This window comes from Pipistrellus hanaki, assembly GCF_964339955.1.
Source record: "Pipistrellus hanaki genome assembly, chromosome: 3".
In the NCBI taxonomy this organism is placed as follows: Eukaryota; Metazoa; Chordata; class Mammalia; order Chiroptera; family Vespertilionidae; genus Pipistrellus; species Pipistrellus hanaki.
In genome coordinates this window covers 153657769-153673402 of record NC_140505.1, presented here as the reverse complement: position 1 = coordinate 153673402, position 15634 = coordinate 153657769, and the positions used below count along the sequence as shown (strand labels likewise).

General features: G+C 43.3%; 1 protein-coding gene across 8 annotated transcripts in view; it reads left to right on the top strand.

Annotated features, from left to right (window-relative positions):
- Positions 1-7319: 7319 nt before the first annotated feature.
- The window catches only part of BICD1 (BICD cargo adaptor 1), a gene marked incomplete at its 5' end in the record, with an annotated part of 189234 nt that continues 180919 nt past the window's right edge, over positions 7320-15634 (top strand). For 7 of the 8 annotated variants that reach the window (XR_014794512.1, XM_084877852.1, XM_084877851.1 and 4 more), the window contains one exon: positions 7734-7946. Coding sequence is in view for 7 of the 8 variants with exons in the window: in XM_084877852.1 (XP_084733978.1) it covers positions 7734-7946 (213 nt within the window). Of the gene's footprint in view, positions 7947-8027; positions 9029-15634 lie in introns of those variants that run through there. The other variant, XM_084877853.1, reaches the window with a different exon arrangement.

Genomic DNA, 15634 nt, shown 5'->3' with positions numbered 1-15634 from the left:
CCATGGCCAGGCTGGCTGGACCCCATCCATGCACAAATTCATGCACCAGGCTTCTAATATATATATGTGTGTGTGTGTGTGTGTGTGTGTGTGTGTGTGTGTGTATATATACACACACACACACTGAGTGGCCAGATTATTACATGTTCAGAGATCCTAATAATCTGGCCACTCAGTGTACTAAATAACAGTAAACGACGAGAAAGGAGTGAGGAAAAGAAGAAAGAAGGTAGATCATTGAGAAGAAACTAAGAGAAATTTGGGTAATAAGAATATCTGAACAGCTGCTAGTCAGGAACTGGTTTAACCCAGAGCAGGGATTGGCAAACTATGGATCACTGGTCAAAACTGGCCAAATGCTTGTTTCTGTACTACCCATGAACCAACAGTAGTTTTTACATTTTTAAATGGTTGGGGAGAAAGTATTTTGTGACGTGAAAATTATAATAAATTCAATTGTCAGCATCCATAAAGTTTAATTTGGAACACAACTGCCCCATTTGTTTGAGTAGTGTCTCTGGGTGCTTCCAGAGTGTCATGGCCAGACTGGGCAGTTGTGGCAGAGATCACATCACGTGGCCTGCAGAACCTAAATATTCGCTATCTGGTCTTTTACAACAAAAGGTTGTCAACCCCTGGACTAGACTTCTGAGTTTAAGTTTTGATGCTTCTTTCTTCTCCTTGTCTACACCCCTCCTATTCTGTGCACATCTTGGTGAGGCCCAATCTGATCTTAGGGGTGGCGTTTGGTTAAAAGGGAGTGTCTTGGTTTATACCTAAGTCTGCAGTGGAAGAGGCCCAGAAAGAGCAGAGAACTTAACAGATGGCAAAACTGGGTTTGGATTCTGGCTCTGTTGCTTGTAGTGTATCTTAACAAGCATTCATTTTGCCATTTATAGCATAGGGATAATACTTCCGAGATGTGTATTGTGTAGACTAAAAAAGTTGAGTATGTATAGTGCCCAATATATATATTATCTTCTTTTTTTAAAATATATTTTATTGATTTTTTGCAGAGAGGAAGAGAGAGGGATAGAGAGTTAGAAACATCAATGAGAGAGAATCATCGATTAGCTGCCTCTTGCACACCCCCCACTGGGGATATGCCCGCAACCAAGGTACATGCCCTTGACCGGAATCGAACCCGGGATCTTTCAGTCCACAGGCTGACGCTCTATCCACTGAGCCAAACCGGTTTCGGCTATATTATCTTCTTTTCAATACTTACTGCCTTCCCGGTTCCCTAAGGAACAATGCTTTAAGCTTATGGTTGTTCCCCTAAATTCATAGAGATGGTTTTGGGGATGAAGAACTTTTTCCATGGAGTAGTTATTTTCTTAGGGTCCTCTCTGATGGGGTGACTTTTAAAGTAACCTTCCTGGGCTCTAGTGGACTTCCTCTCTAGACTACATCAGGACACCTTCACCCTGGGGTCTGAGGAGGTTTGCTTTGCACAAGTAATACTGTGGCTAACCTAAAGGATCTGTGCTTACATGTGACTTTTCATAGTTTCATTGACATTTACCAACTGTGCTTTCATTTCCATTTTGTGTTCTCTCTCTCTTTTATAAAAAAAATATATGTCTGGATTTACACTTAAAATGATTCTCATTATCCTATAATATTTCTTCCCCTGTAGATATTCCTAAAACAACTAGATCCTAAGATATATATATTGAGTATTGTCTCTGGGTGCTTCCGGAGTGTCATGGCCAAACTGGGCAGTTGGTAGAAAGTGAGAGAGGAGTACATGGTAGAAAGTGAGAGGAGTACATGGCTTAGGAGAGAAGCTTATATGAACAGTTGAACATCATCTAGGATCTAGGATCTATTAGGATCTATTAGGATCTATATATATATTAGGTAGAATATATATATATCGATATATATTCTACCAAAATGCTCTTAAATTCTTTCATTATATGCTCTTAAACATATACTACAAATACTAAGTGATTTGCTGTGCTTTTAAATGTTACTTGTTTTTCTATGCAAAATATAGATATTCATTGAAGTTCTCACATTTAAAATACTTGCATGATTATTGTTATATAACAACTTTGCTTTTGGTCTGGATAGAAGCCACAGTGATGACTCAGTTCATTCCATGAACCTGAAATCTAATTTCCTAAAATAGACAATAGCTGAGTTATGTTTATGTCATAAATTAATGAACCAACAGTATATAAAAATTATAAATGTGGCTCCTGTTTTATTTATTTATTTATTTATTTATTTATTTATTTATTTATTTATTTAAGAAAGGGGTGAGAGAAAGAGGGAGACGGGGAGAAGGAAGGGGCGGTGTGGGGGGGGGAGGGGGAGAGATTTGTTGTTCTCCTTAGTTATCCATTCATTGGTTGCTTCTTGTATGTGCCCTGACTAAGGATTGAACCCACAACGTTGGCATATTAGGATAATGCTTTTATCCTGAGCTACCTGGCGAGGGCTCTGGTTCTTGTTTTGAGAAAGAAATCCACTTAAATATAATTTCCTTAATATTTATCTGAAGCACGCACTGTATGCTTTTTTTATGTTTGTTTGTTTTCCTACTTGCTCTCCCTAGTGGTAAATGTTAAGTTTTTCTCTTATGGATGAATGATAAAACTTTTGGTCCTTAAGTGGAAAATATTTTTTAAAAAATTTACCTGGTGTGTTGTAACGTGAGTTATGTCCTCCATCCCCACCCTGCTCCTGTGCACATTTTTCAGCTAGCTTTTCAGGGCCCTACACGTTCAGCTTCTTTATAGGTTTCCATAGTCTGGAAAGCCTACCCCTCCCGCCCTTGCTACCTCCCATGGCTTCAATGGCCTATTTCAACGTTCAGATTTACTAACTGCTTCGAGTGATGTCTGGAAACATGAACAAAATCATCAATGGTATTTTCCTTGACTTATTTTGCATTGCTTATGATGACTTGTAATTCTTAGATATACGTTGGGGATAGAAGATGAAGTGGTAGAAAGTGAGAGAGGAGTACATGGCTTAGGAGAGAAGCTTATATGAACAGTTGAACATCATTTGCTAGTTGTGAGGCCTTGGGCAAGGTACATAACCTCTCTGTGCCTTAATGTCCTCATCTATAAAATAGGAATATTATTATTGTCATTATATTATGATCACTGTCAATTTTCTAGCGTTCTTATAAGGGATATATTATAAGATGTAATTTTAAAATGTAATGTAAAAAAGAATTTCTAAAATGGAATGATTTTAGGAGCATAGTGATTTTGGTTGACTTGTTTTACTAAAAACTATTTGTGCAAGTTGGTTATGTAGCCATGGCATCAACTGGGTTTCTATGGTTACAAAAAATAATTGCTCTTCTACATCTTTGCAACAGAGAAGTGCCCTGGCCAGTGTGACTGGATTGGAGCATTGTGCTATGAACCAAATGGTTGAGAGTTCGATTCCAGGTCAGGTTACATACCCAGATTGCAGGTTCAATTCCTGGTTGGGGCATGTATAGGAGATAGCCAATAGATGTTTCTCTCATATCGATGTATCTCTCTCTCTTTCCCTTCCTCTCTCTCTAAAAATCAATTAAAATGCTTTAAAAATGTTTAGAACAGGGCTTATCATAGATTGGCATTCAAGATATGTTATCCTTTAAAAAAGTTGAAGAAAATGACGAATTAGGTTGGGATTAATCTTTATATCTGATTACTAAATTGAACATCAAGAGCTTTTAAGTGTGTCTTTCTGAATCACCCGAAGACTATAGTTTAAATAAATTGTTAATGAGGCTTGTGTAACTCTGTCTAGCATGTGGCCAGGGGCAGGGCATAGCATCTTTTGGTCTCTCAAGGATCATCATGAAAATAGGCTGGTATATCCAGGAACTTCAGTAGGAGAAATCAGAGGACAGAGTAGAGAATTATTATGACATGTGCTTGGTACTTACTAAAAAAATTTCAAGCCCTGACCAGGTGGCTCAGTCAGTTGGAGCATCATTCCTTTGTGGACTTGATTCCTGGTCAGGGCACATACCAAGGTTGCAGGTTCAATTCCCAGTTATAAGGGAGGCTCTCTCTCCCTCTTTCCCTTCTTCTCTCTAAAATAAATGGAAACATATCATTGGGCAAGGAGTAAAAAACACTTTCTTTTTTTTAAAATATATTTTATTGATTTTTTTTTTTTTTTACAGAGAGGAAGGGAGAGAGCTAGAGAGCTAGAAACGTGGATGAGAGAAACATCGACCAGCTGCTCTTGCAAACCCCCTACCAGGGATGTGCCCGCAACCAATGTACATGCCCCTGACCGGAATCGAACCCGGGACCTTTCAGTCCGCAGACTGACGCTCTACCACTGAGCCAAACTGGTTTCGGCTAAAAAACACTTTCAAAAATAGCAGAAAAAAAGAAAATGCCAAAAAAGCTAAGAAGTTTAGCTGGGTATGCAACACAGTGCCAAATCATCTAACTTTTCCTCCACTGTCAACGAGAGAAAGCAGTTCTAAAATGAAATGATTTTAGGAGGCATAGTGATTTGTTTGACTTGGCTTACTAAAAATTATTTATGCAAGTTGGTTATGTAGCCATGGCATCAGCTGGGTTTCTATGGTTCCAAAAACAATTACTCTTCTACAGTCTTTGCAACAGAGAAGTGTTTGATTATGTTCTTAGAGTTGTTTTGTAGTCCAAGGAATTTTATTTCGACCTAAAGAGCAAACCTGAATGTTTAACTCTTTTTCTGAACTGTTCATAATTTAAAAGAATCAGAGGAGAAAGTTAGATTATGGAGATGTCAACTGTGTGCATTATGTTTTGCATTTAGAATCACACATCCAGGCAATTCATGCTGCAGGGCCCACACACTAACCCCACCGTCCACTGATGTGTTCCAGGTCGCCCATTTTCCATTGCCTGTGACTAGTACTTCCCTCCATTACCCTGTCTTCTCCTCTCTCAGCAGACAGAAGGCAGAAAAAAATAGAGTCCCTAACCTTTTATTTAATTTTTATTTATTTATTTATTTATTTTTAAAAATATATTTTATTGATTTTTTTTTTCCCACAGAGAAGAAGGGAGAGGAACAGAAAGATAGAAGCTAAGCAACTTACTTGTCCAAGGGCACACAGGCAGGAAGTGGCTCCAACTCCAGAGCCAGGCCCTGAACCGCTATGCTCCACTGCGTAGTTCTGAAAAAGAGTTAAGGCAGCAGGCAGAGCAATATAAAACAAAACAATTTCAAGAATTACACGGAAGTAATAAAAAACTGGTGGGACATAAAACAGAGCTAGGAATGATATAGGTGACATGCTGGGCATTTATCATCTCTGATTCTCTGCCAGGTTGAATTCATGGTGTTTGCAAGTTTTAAGTATCCCCCTGCCCCGCAACCCCCCCCCCCCCTCATTCACTTATCAGAGAATATTAAGTTGCAATTGTCAGCATCTGGAAGGAAGCTTTCTTGTTTGTTTCAGAGGCACTGAAATCACACCCAGAGAGCCTCTTAGTCAAGGTTTTGTAAGGGCATGGTCATCTGCTACTCTTTCCACAGCATCAGCAACTGTCCTTTTTTTTTTTAAGTCATGTACACAATGATGGGAGAGTTGATTCCTGCTTTCTAGCTCGTGTGTGTGTGTGTGTGTGTGTGTGTGTGTGTGTGTGTGTGTGATGAACAACTGGCCACTGAGAAAAAACTGGTCTATTGATCCCACAGCCTCCTAGTTACATAGAAATAGCTTTTTCTGCCAAAACCGGTTTGGTTCAGTGGATAGAGCGTCGGCCTGCGGACTGAAAGGTCCCGGGTTCGATTCCGGTCAAGGGCATGTACATTGGTTGCAGGCACATCCCCAGTAGAGGGTGTGCAAGAGGCAGCTGGTCGATGTTTCTCATCGACATTTCTAACTCTCTATCCCTCTCAATTCTTCTCTATGTAAAATCAATCATATATATATATATATATATATATATATATATATATATATATATAAAGAAATAGCTTTCCCCCCCACTTCTATCCATTCTATCCTGTTGGTTGTCCTCCATCCTCAACTCTTCTTTATTCTTTATTCTCTTTCACTCTGACTTTGCCTTCAGCTCCTTTTGTGACTCTTCATCATTGCTCTTCATATTGACCAAAGTGGCCATGCTAAGAGGATATAATATTTAGTTATGGAAGCCAACATAATGATCGAGTGCAGGGCTTTGGAGTTATGATTCAGTTTGTGGCTTCATCACTGAAGAGTTGCCTGACTTTGGGAATCATTTAACTTTTCCTTTCACCACCTGTAAATTGGAGGAGGGATAACGGTTCCTACCTCAAAGAGTTGCTGTTAGGATGGGAGAGAATGCATGTGCCATTCTCAGAAGAATGCTTGGCATATGGTCTCAATAACTATTAGCTTGTGTTATTTGAAAATGTTTATTGTAGGGGATTGTTGCACTTAGGAAACTTCATGCAACTTTCCTTTATTGAAGAATCCAGAGAACTACTAGGGCAAGAAATAGTGGCACTTAGAGGCTTCCTGGGTGCAAGCACCATAGAGATTTTGTCTTTTCTTCTTTGTGATAGTGATCTTGTGATAAGCTGGGCCCGGAAAGCTTGGACAAGGGCAAGCATCTTTTGCAAAGACTTTCCTCGGGTGGAGATTACCTTGTTGAGTGTGAGGTGAACCGGGCCAAGGGACGGAAGTGGGGAGAAAGCAGTTCGATAGGCAGGCGTGGGCAGCACAGCGTTTGGCTCCCGGAGGCTGGGGAAGAGCCCCGGGAGCCCAGGCCAGGACGATGCGTGAGCCTGGAGCGCGTCAGTTACTGTTTGCTTTTCTTTGGGGAAGACGCTGAGTCCAGGCAGTTTGCAGAGCTGGGGCTCTGGTGTCAGGGACGGAGCGGGGGCGCCCACGCCACTGTAGGGGGCTTGGTCCTGGAGGGCCGGCTGGGTGGGCGGGGCGGAGGCTCCCTCCCCAAGTGTCCTGCAGCTGTCCCGCCGCTGCCTCCTCCTCCTGCGTCCTGCACCCCCAACCCTCTGCCTCCCTCGCCCACTAGGCAGTGGGTGGCGGTGCAGCGGCGGCGGTGCAGTGGGTGGCGGTGCAGTGGGTGCAGCGGGCGGCGGTGCAGCGGGTAGCGGGTGCAGTGGGTGCAGTGTGCAGCGAGCGGCGGCGGTGCAGCGAGCGGCGGCCGTGGCCTCGCGCGCCCCAGCAGGACGCGCCTCAGGACGTGGGGTCCTTCCCTCCTCCCCGCCTCCTGCCCGCTAGGCGCCGGGCCTGGCGGAGGGAGGGAGGAGGAAGGAGGGAGGAGAGGAAAGAGGGAGGAGGGAGGAGGGAGGGCGGGGGCCGGGCTGCATCACTCCGCACCGGCTGCGGCGCGGCCAGAGGAGCAGGTGGAGCGGGCGGCGCGCACAGAGCGGAGCGCGGGCTCCGCGGGGACTGCAGTGACGCTGCCCGGAGACATGGCGGCCCGGCGCCTCTGAAGCAGCAGCAGTCGCACCCCGAGCCGCCGGGGCCATGCCGCTGGGCCGCTGAGCGCGCCGGGCGCCGGCCGGGAGGACACCGCGGCCGCCGCGCCCTGCGCGCTCCATGCTGCGTCCCGCGTCAGTGTCTCGGGCGGTGTAGCTGCTGCCGCCGCCGGAGGAGCAGGCAGGACATTGCTCTCTGCTCCTTCATCCAGCCACACTTTCCTTTTCCATTTGTATTCCCTTTCCCCTCTCCATTCCCGTCTCCCTCTACCCCGCCTGCTCGGCATCCGTCTCCCCCGCCCGGTGACCCCCTCCCGCCTCCGCGCGCCGGGGCTATGGCCGCGGAAGAGGTGCTGCAGACGGTGGACCATTACAAGACGGAGATAGAGAGGCTGACCAAGGAGCTCACGGAGACGACCCACGAGAAGATCCAGGCTGCCGAGTACGGGCTGGTGGTGCTGGAGGAGAAGCTGACCCTCAAGCAGCAGTATGACGAGCTGGAGGCCGAGTACGACAGCCTCAAGCAGGAGCTGGAGCAGCTGAAGGAGGTGAGTCCGCCTGTCACCCCTTCTTCCTCGCCGCCCCAATCCTTCTCATCCCCAGCCTCATCCTTAACCCTTTATTACCAGGTCGGAAAGGATGCTGTGGAAAGGATGGTTTCTTCATCCCAGAGCCCTCTGTGGATAAGAGACATTGAAAGGGTCCATTGTTTTCCTCACCAGAGAAAAATTGCCCAGGAAATGAATGTAGGAGCTGGAATTTGGGAGGTTGTGGCTGTGGGGGTGGGAGATGCATGAGAGTCTTGGAGGCCCAGCACTCCTGTCAGGCGACAGACATTCCACTGGGTCGGAATGTTATCCATCCAACTTCGCAAAGCTGCTGTGACTGCAAACCCAGGTTTCAGGGACAACCCCATAACCCCAAATTTATACTGGGGTTTAAACTTGGAGCAGGTTTGGGTCCGGGGACCCACAATTTCAGGATGTAGAATCTAGGGTGCCTTATGTAGAATTCTCTGCCAAAGGTAACCACTTCTTGATGAGAGAGGGGACTGTTAGAAGGACTCCCTGCCAATCCCATTCGGCAGTCTTCCTTCTGCTGGGCTTTACTTATGATTGTCATCTGGCTGAGGGAGAAAAACAACTCTGCTGGAGGGTCCCACTGCCCTGCGTTCACCTGAGCCAGGCCGGCTGGGCCTGTGCTCAAGTCTTATGAGGTCACCCTGACCAGCGGAATGTTAACTCCCGCACAAATGGTCTGAAGCAGTACGTGGGCAGACCTGCCCTTCACGAGAGGCTCTTGTGTTGGAAAGGACCGCATTTATCAAACTGAATGTCGCAAACGGACACTTGCCCTCTTTAGACTTTTGGTGTTTGGCTTCTTTTACAGACGGGCTAATGGATTGGGAGAAAAGAATAAGTATGCTTTGATTTCCTGTCAGCAACACTCATAGGAATATACCTATTGTTGAAGGAACTCATTTCTGAGACACTATGGGTAGCAAGTCGCTGGTAAATACATTTAAATGTACACAGTGCTTGGCAAGTCTTTATTTTTAGGTGCACATTGGCATTTGAAATGTTAATTCTAATTTTGTATATAATACCAAAAATGCATTTCTTAAAACACACTCAGTTGTTTTTTTTTTTTTTTTTTGTTTTTTTTTTGGGAGGGGGCATCTTATATTGTGTTGTTACAGTTTAAAACATTTATGGCATAACTAATCAACTTGCCTTCTACTTGAGTACATAATATGGTAAGCATATATACTTTCAGGTACCCCTTAGTTTTTATTCTGACGCCTAAATGTCCCCAAAGTTAATATATGGTGAAGATCCTACCTGGAAATCGGGTTTTTTTGTGTGTATCAGGCTGTGAATTTCTCGTGCAGGTTTCTCTGACCGTGTCCATGTCTGGTTCTAACAACAGCTGGACTTACTGTTATTTTCCAGTTTAGATTGGATCTTAGGCTGATGTGTTTAAATCCAGTGAGACTAAACCTTGTGAAGTCAGGAAACAGGATGATGATTGTAATTCTCAGAGATGTTTTGATGTTGTCTACAGCCGTCATCATGGCTTTGCCAAGACGAGGAAGTGCAGACCAGGCAGAGTTAAGCCAGCCCGTCCTTGATAAAGGAGGAAGACTTATTCTAGTGAAATGGAGTAGAACTGTTACCTGACCTTCCTGCTGGATTTAAATAACCCTTTCAGGGTTTTTTCCCCCTGTGTCATTGTACTGACCATGCAGAGTAAACCTTAATTCAGTTGTTTTTTGCCTATTCTAGATCATGAGCTCTTAGGCAAGGAATCCGACTTAATTTACTTTGTTCCCAAAGTCTTTAACACAAAGCCTAGCACAGCAAGTGTGCAATAAGAATTTTAAGAAAGAATAAATTTATACTGGGAGAGGATATCTTTACAAGCATTCACTAGTCAATATTGATTAGTGTCAGAGAAAGACCAAGAAAATTAGGAAGTACGGAAAGGGACTAGTGTTAAAAAGAACTACCTGTATTGCTTTCTTCAGCAATAGTGGGGAAAATGACAAAACAGTGTTTTGTAGGAATAGTGTAACCTGGTTTCTTTCTTTCTTTCTTTCTTTCTTTCTTTCTTTCTTTCTTTCTTTTTTTTTTAAATATATTTTATTGATTTTTCACAGACAGGAAGGGAGAGGGATAGAGAGCTAGAAACATCGATGATGAGAGAAACATCAACCAGCTGCCTCCTGCACAACCCCTACTGGGGATTGTGCCCACAACCAATGTACATGCCCTTGTCCGGAATCGAACCTGGGACCTTTCAGTCTGCAGACCGACGCACTATCCACTGAGCCAAACTGGTTTTGGCGTAACCTGGTTTCTTAACAGAGAATAATGCAAACACCAATCATTTATTTTTTTTTTCTGTAAGAAATTTTTTTTTTTCTGTAAGAAATTTGAGGGATATTTTGTTCTTTGTGGCAGGAGGGTAATAGAATTTATCAGGAGGATTTTTACCAAATGATACTTGAGAAGGAGAGAGAGAGATAGAAACATCAATGATGAGAGAGACTCATTGGTCGGTTAACTCCTGCACACCCCCTACTGGGGATTGAGTTCTGACTGGGAATCCAACCTTGGCCTACTGGTTCATAGGGCGACATTCAACCACTGAGCCAAACCAGCCGGGCATCTCTGGCTTGTGTCTAGGCTCTTGCAACAAATATGACTCATTATTAAATAACTGGGATGGGAATGTCAACAGAAAAACACTGCACTATGTCCAAGTTGGACGTTAGTAATTTGCATTGCAGCAATTTGGCTCAGTCTTTACTGGCCATTTTGTTTCTGAGAGTCAGCACCCACAATGCCACCGCCTTCCTCCCCAGGCCGGGCTCTGCCCTGCCCGTAGTGCAAGTCAGCCGTGCTGCCTGGAGACGTACAGAACCAAGAGGATGAAGTTATTACTTTTCCTTTAGACATGTCTTTTCTCAGTCCAGATTGCCTTTTGGCCTGGACTGATAACACGAAGGCCTGCACCCTGTGCCTACAGGACTGCTGTAATTGCGTTCCCAAAAGAACACACTTCAGAGAAAAGGACTAAGGATCTGAAAAAAGGGTGGCGTCTGACCTCATCACGGCCTCCTTTTCATTACACTTGGGCAGCTGGACAAAGCAGTGTGTCCACTGGAATGCTTGACCGTGGTTTGGGTTCACAGATAATGCTTGCTTTTCAGTGACCTGAGGGGCACCCATGCCCAATTATGTCCTGGCTGGTTCTATGTCTGGGATGTGCGCAGATCAACACCGTCTGTCCCCAGGCCAAAATAGTACTTGAAGAAGTCATGATTCTAAGATAACTTGAAAAACAAAAATATACATGTATTTTTAAAAATCCCATAGAGCCCTGACTGGTTTGACTCAGTGGATAGGGCATCAGCCTGTGGATGATGAAGGATCCCAGGTTCGATTCCCATCAAGGGCATGTACCTTGGTTTCGGGCACATTCTCAGTGGGGGGTGAGCAGGAGGCAGATGATTGATGTTTCTAACTCTCCCTCTCCCTTCCTCTCTGTAAAAAAAATCAATTATATATATATATATATATATATATATATATATATATATATATATATATATATTTCAATCACATTTCTCTTTTATTCACCCAATTGCTTTACCTTGCATCATCCCCTCTTTTTTCAACTCAACATTTCAGCTGTGGCAAAGTTACTTCTCAGATATCATTTCATGGGAATATATATATATATATATATATACCATAGAATTTAAATTTAAGGATTTCTTTTAAACTTAAAAAATATAGTTGAAATTTTAAATGTAGTCAAGTTTAAAAAGATCCCCTAAGAGAGGAATGATTCAGCATTTCTGGTATTATTTTAGAAAACATATCCACATGACAGGACAACTTTAGGAAAGTTGTGCAGCTAGGTTTCAGTGGACTGTGGACTAAGAACCTTCAACTCATTTTCTTGGTCTGTTTCTCAACCCTGATACCAAGGATAGACACCGCCTGCTGAAGAAGCACTGTGTGGGTACTGCACATGTGTTTGTTTTTTTTTCAGGGCCATAGTGAAATCATTCAGTAAATAAGTATTTAACTTACTTTTAGAAATTGTCACATTAGGGACCTGATGAAAGCCACTTAAAAACAAACATAACCTCTTTCAATCACATTTCTCTTTTTTTGACCCAATTGCTTTACCTTGCATCATCCCCTCTTTTTTCAACTCAACATTTCAGCTGTGGCAAAGTTACTTCTCAAATATCATTTCATGGGATTTTATACTCTTTCATCAAATTTGCCATGATTGCACGAACATGGATAGCAGCCATGGTTTGAAGATTTTCTTTTCTTTTCAGAATTTCATGCTTACAAATATTCTTCCTTGTCGTCCCTTTAAATGCACTTGTACTTTATGGATATTGATATTGTGTTCCAGGTTAAAAATATATTTACTTGTATGTTGAAAAATATAGTAAAGTGGACTTTCTCATACACAAGGTTATACCTATAAATATGGCTTTGAAGGAGAGGAGGACATGAAGAGATGCATAGTCTTACTAATAAGTCCTTCATTATGGTAAAGAAAGACATGTGGCCGAAACCAGTTTGGCTCAGTGCCGAAACCAGTTTGGCTCAGTGGTAGAACATTGGTCTGTGGACTGAAAGGTCCTGGGTTCAATTCAGGTCAAGGGCATGTACATTGGTTGCGGGCACATCCCCGGTGGGGGGTGTGCAGGAGGCGGCTGGTTGATGTTTCTCTCTCATCGACGTTTCTGGCTCTCTATTTCTCTCCCTTCCTCTCTGTAAAAAATCAATAAAATATATAAAAAAAGAAAAGAAAAGAAAGACATGTGAAGTCAGGTGGCCACTGCAAAGGGTGAAACATCTCAGTCACAGTGCAGTTTATTTATTTTTAAAAAATATTTTTATTGATTTCAGAGAGGAAGGAAGGTAGAAACATCAATGATGAGAGAGAAAATCATTGATCAGCTGCCTCCTGCACACCCCACACTGAGGATCGAGCCCACAGCCCGGGCACATGAACATGTGCCCTGACCGGGAATCAAACTGTGGCCTCCTGGTAAATAGGTCAATGTTCAACCCTGAGCCATGCCGGCCGGGCAGTCCCAGTGCAGCGTTGGTCACAGAGGGTGGGTGAAGCTGTGCCAGGCAGAAGGGATAGTGAGGAGGGATTAAACCTGGGAGGCTAGGGCAGAGCTCAGTGTTGGATGTGACTGGAAATAGGCAGTGAGTTGTGAGTCTCAGGATGGATAGATAGTTCCACTCACGAAGGAAGGCCCAATGGCCTGGAGCACTTTTAGAGAAGGAAGTTGGTGGCCAATGAAGATATGTGAGTCCTTTTATTCATGTTTTCTTTGAGGGGAGGCATAAGTTGCAAGAGGAATTCAAATACTCAGCTTTCAATACAACAGATGAAGAATCTGTGTACTTGGGTGCCCAAACCTAATATATGAACATTTTAACTACATTCTCGCTAACTGATTCAGATTGTATTCTGAATTAGGAGACGTGCAGACGAGTAAACAGTGGAAAAAGCAGAGACGCTGGGTTGGCATAGTGAGCACCTCCAGGGCAGCTCAGTGGAAAACTAGCCCTGCTGACCTCTCTGGAGGGAGGGGCGGGAGCAGCAGCACCTCCCTCCCTCACTGGTACTTGAAATTCCATTAGTGCTTTTAAGTGTTTAAAAATTTTTTTCATAAGAGGTTAGTTGCACTTTAAAAATCACCATTGTATAATTATGACAGCTTTTGATTATCATCCAAGTTAGATAAAAATCACATACACACACACACACACACACACACACAAAAATCCTCTCCTCCCAAATCTGTCTGCATTGCTACTACTATAGTGGGTATTCTCTTATATGTGTTTTAAATACCTTTAAACATACAAATTTGTATGCAGGGTATTTTGTTTGTTTATTTGTTCTTGTTTTTATAAAAGTGAAATTGTGCCATGCATGTTACTCTGCAACCTGGCATTTTTCATTTACTAGTATGCACTTTTATTTTTTAATATATTTTACTGATTTTTTTTTTACAGAGAGGAAGGGAGAGGGATAGAGAGTTAGAAACATCAATGAGAGAGAAACATCGATCAGCTGCCTCCTGCACACTCCCCACAGAGGATGTGCCCGCAACTAAGATACATGCCCTTGACCGGAATCGAACTTGGGACCCTTCAGTCCGCAGGCCGACGTTCTATCCACTGAGCCAAACTGGTTTCAGCTACTAGTATGCACTTTTAAAATACAGTGTTTTGTAGGACAGGACTGTATTAAAAATATATATATATATATATATTTTGTTGATGTCAGAGAGGAAGGGAGAGGGAGAGGGAAAGTGAGATAGAAATGATGAGAGAGAATCATCGATTGGCTGTATCCTGCATGCCCCACACTAGGGTCCAAGCTCACAACCTGGGCATGTGCCCTGACTGACCTCCTGGTTCATAGGTCCACCTTCAACCCTGAGCCACACTGGCCGGGCAGGACTGTATTTTTTATTTTTTAAAAAATATATATTTTATTGATTTTTTACAGAGAGGAAGAGAGAGGGATAGAGAGTTAGAAACATCGATGAGAGAGAAACATCGATCAGCTGCCTCTTGCACATCCCCTACTGGGGATGTGCCCGCAACCAGGGTACATGCCCTTGACCGGAATCGAACCTGGGACCTTTCAGTCTGCAGGCTGATGCTCTATCCACTGAGCCAAACCGGTTTCGGCAGGACTATATTTTTAAGGCACTGATGTTTAAGGTGTGAAGAAAATTGGGCGGATTAGGGAAGAAAGCCAGAAAGCCTCCGGGAGTGTGGGTGGTAGTGGAGTGCAGGTGGGTGGCTCAGGTTCTCCCCTGAGAATAGCTTGGGTGGCAAGTGACAGAGAACACACTTGTAGGTGTGTCTGAAAGAAATGGATGGGATTTGTTTGGTTGCCCCATACCAATCAATAACAAGAAAAAGAAAGTTTTGTGGTGAATTAGCAGCGAATCTGATTTCTTATTTTTTTGGCTGGAGGGAGCTATGTGTATCAGCATAACGGGTGGCTGCTGACCATGGCCAGCAGGAGCCAGCCCTGCAGTGTGGCCACGTCCTGTCCATACAGTGTCTTGGTGAGAAGCCAGGATGATTTAGGCCAGTGTTTCCCAACCTTCTCTCATGATGAGAATCACCTGGTGGAGTTGTTAAAACACAGATTCCTGAATCCCAACTAAGAAGTGCTAAACTAGAATTTTTGGGAACATATAGGTAAAATTGTATACTTAACTAGTGCTCTAAGACAGATTTTATATACAGAGCACTAAGTTAGGTATGCAATTTTACCTATATGTTCCCAAAAATTCTAGTTTAGCACTTCTTAGTTGGGATTCAGGAATCTGTGTTTTAACAACTCCACCAGGTGATTCTCATCATGAGAGAAGGTTGGGAAACACTGATTTAGGCAGTTGGGGCTCATTACGTCATCCCATCTTTGCCTGGTGATGCTTGCGTTTTGAGATGTCTGGTTAGGACCTTCTACAGCATCTCAGATTCAGCATGTGAATGAAGACAGGTCCTGGGGAAAAGAGAGTACAGACAGGAAAATGTGCCACAAAACCGTTCTTCCTTGTGGCAATTGATACCTTTTCTTCCTGGGATTTAACTACTTTGTCTATAAAATTAAGGATTTGGAATAGATAATCTCTATGATTTTTATTAGCTCTAAA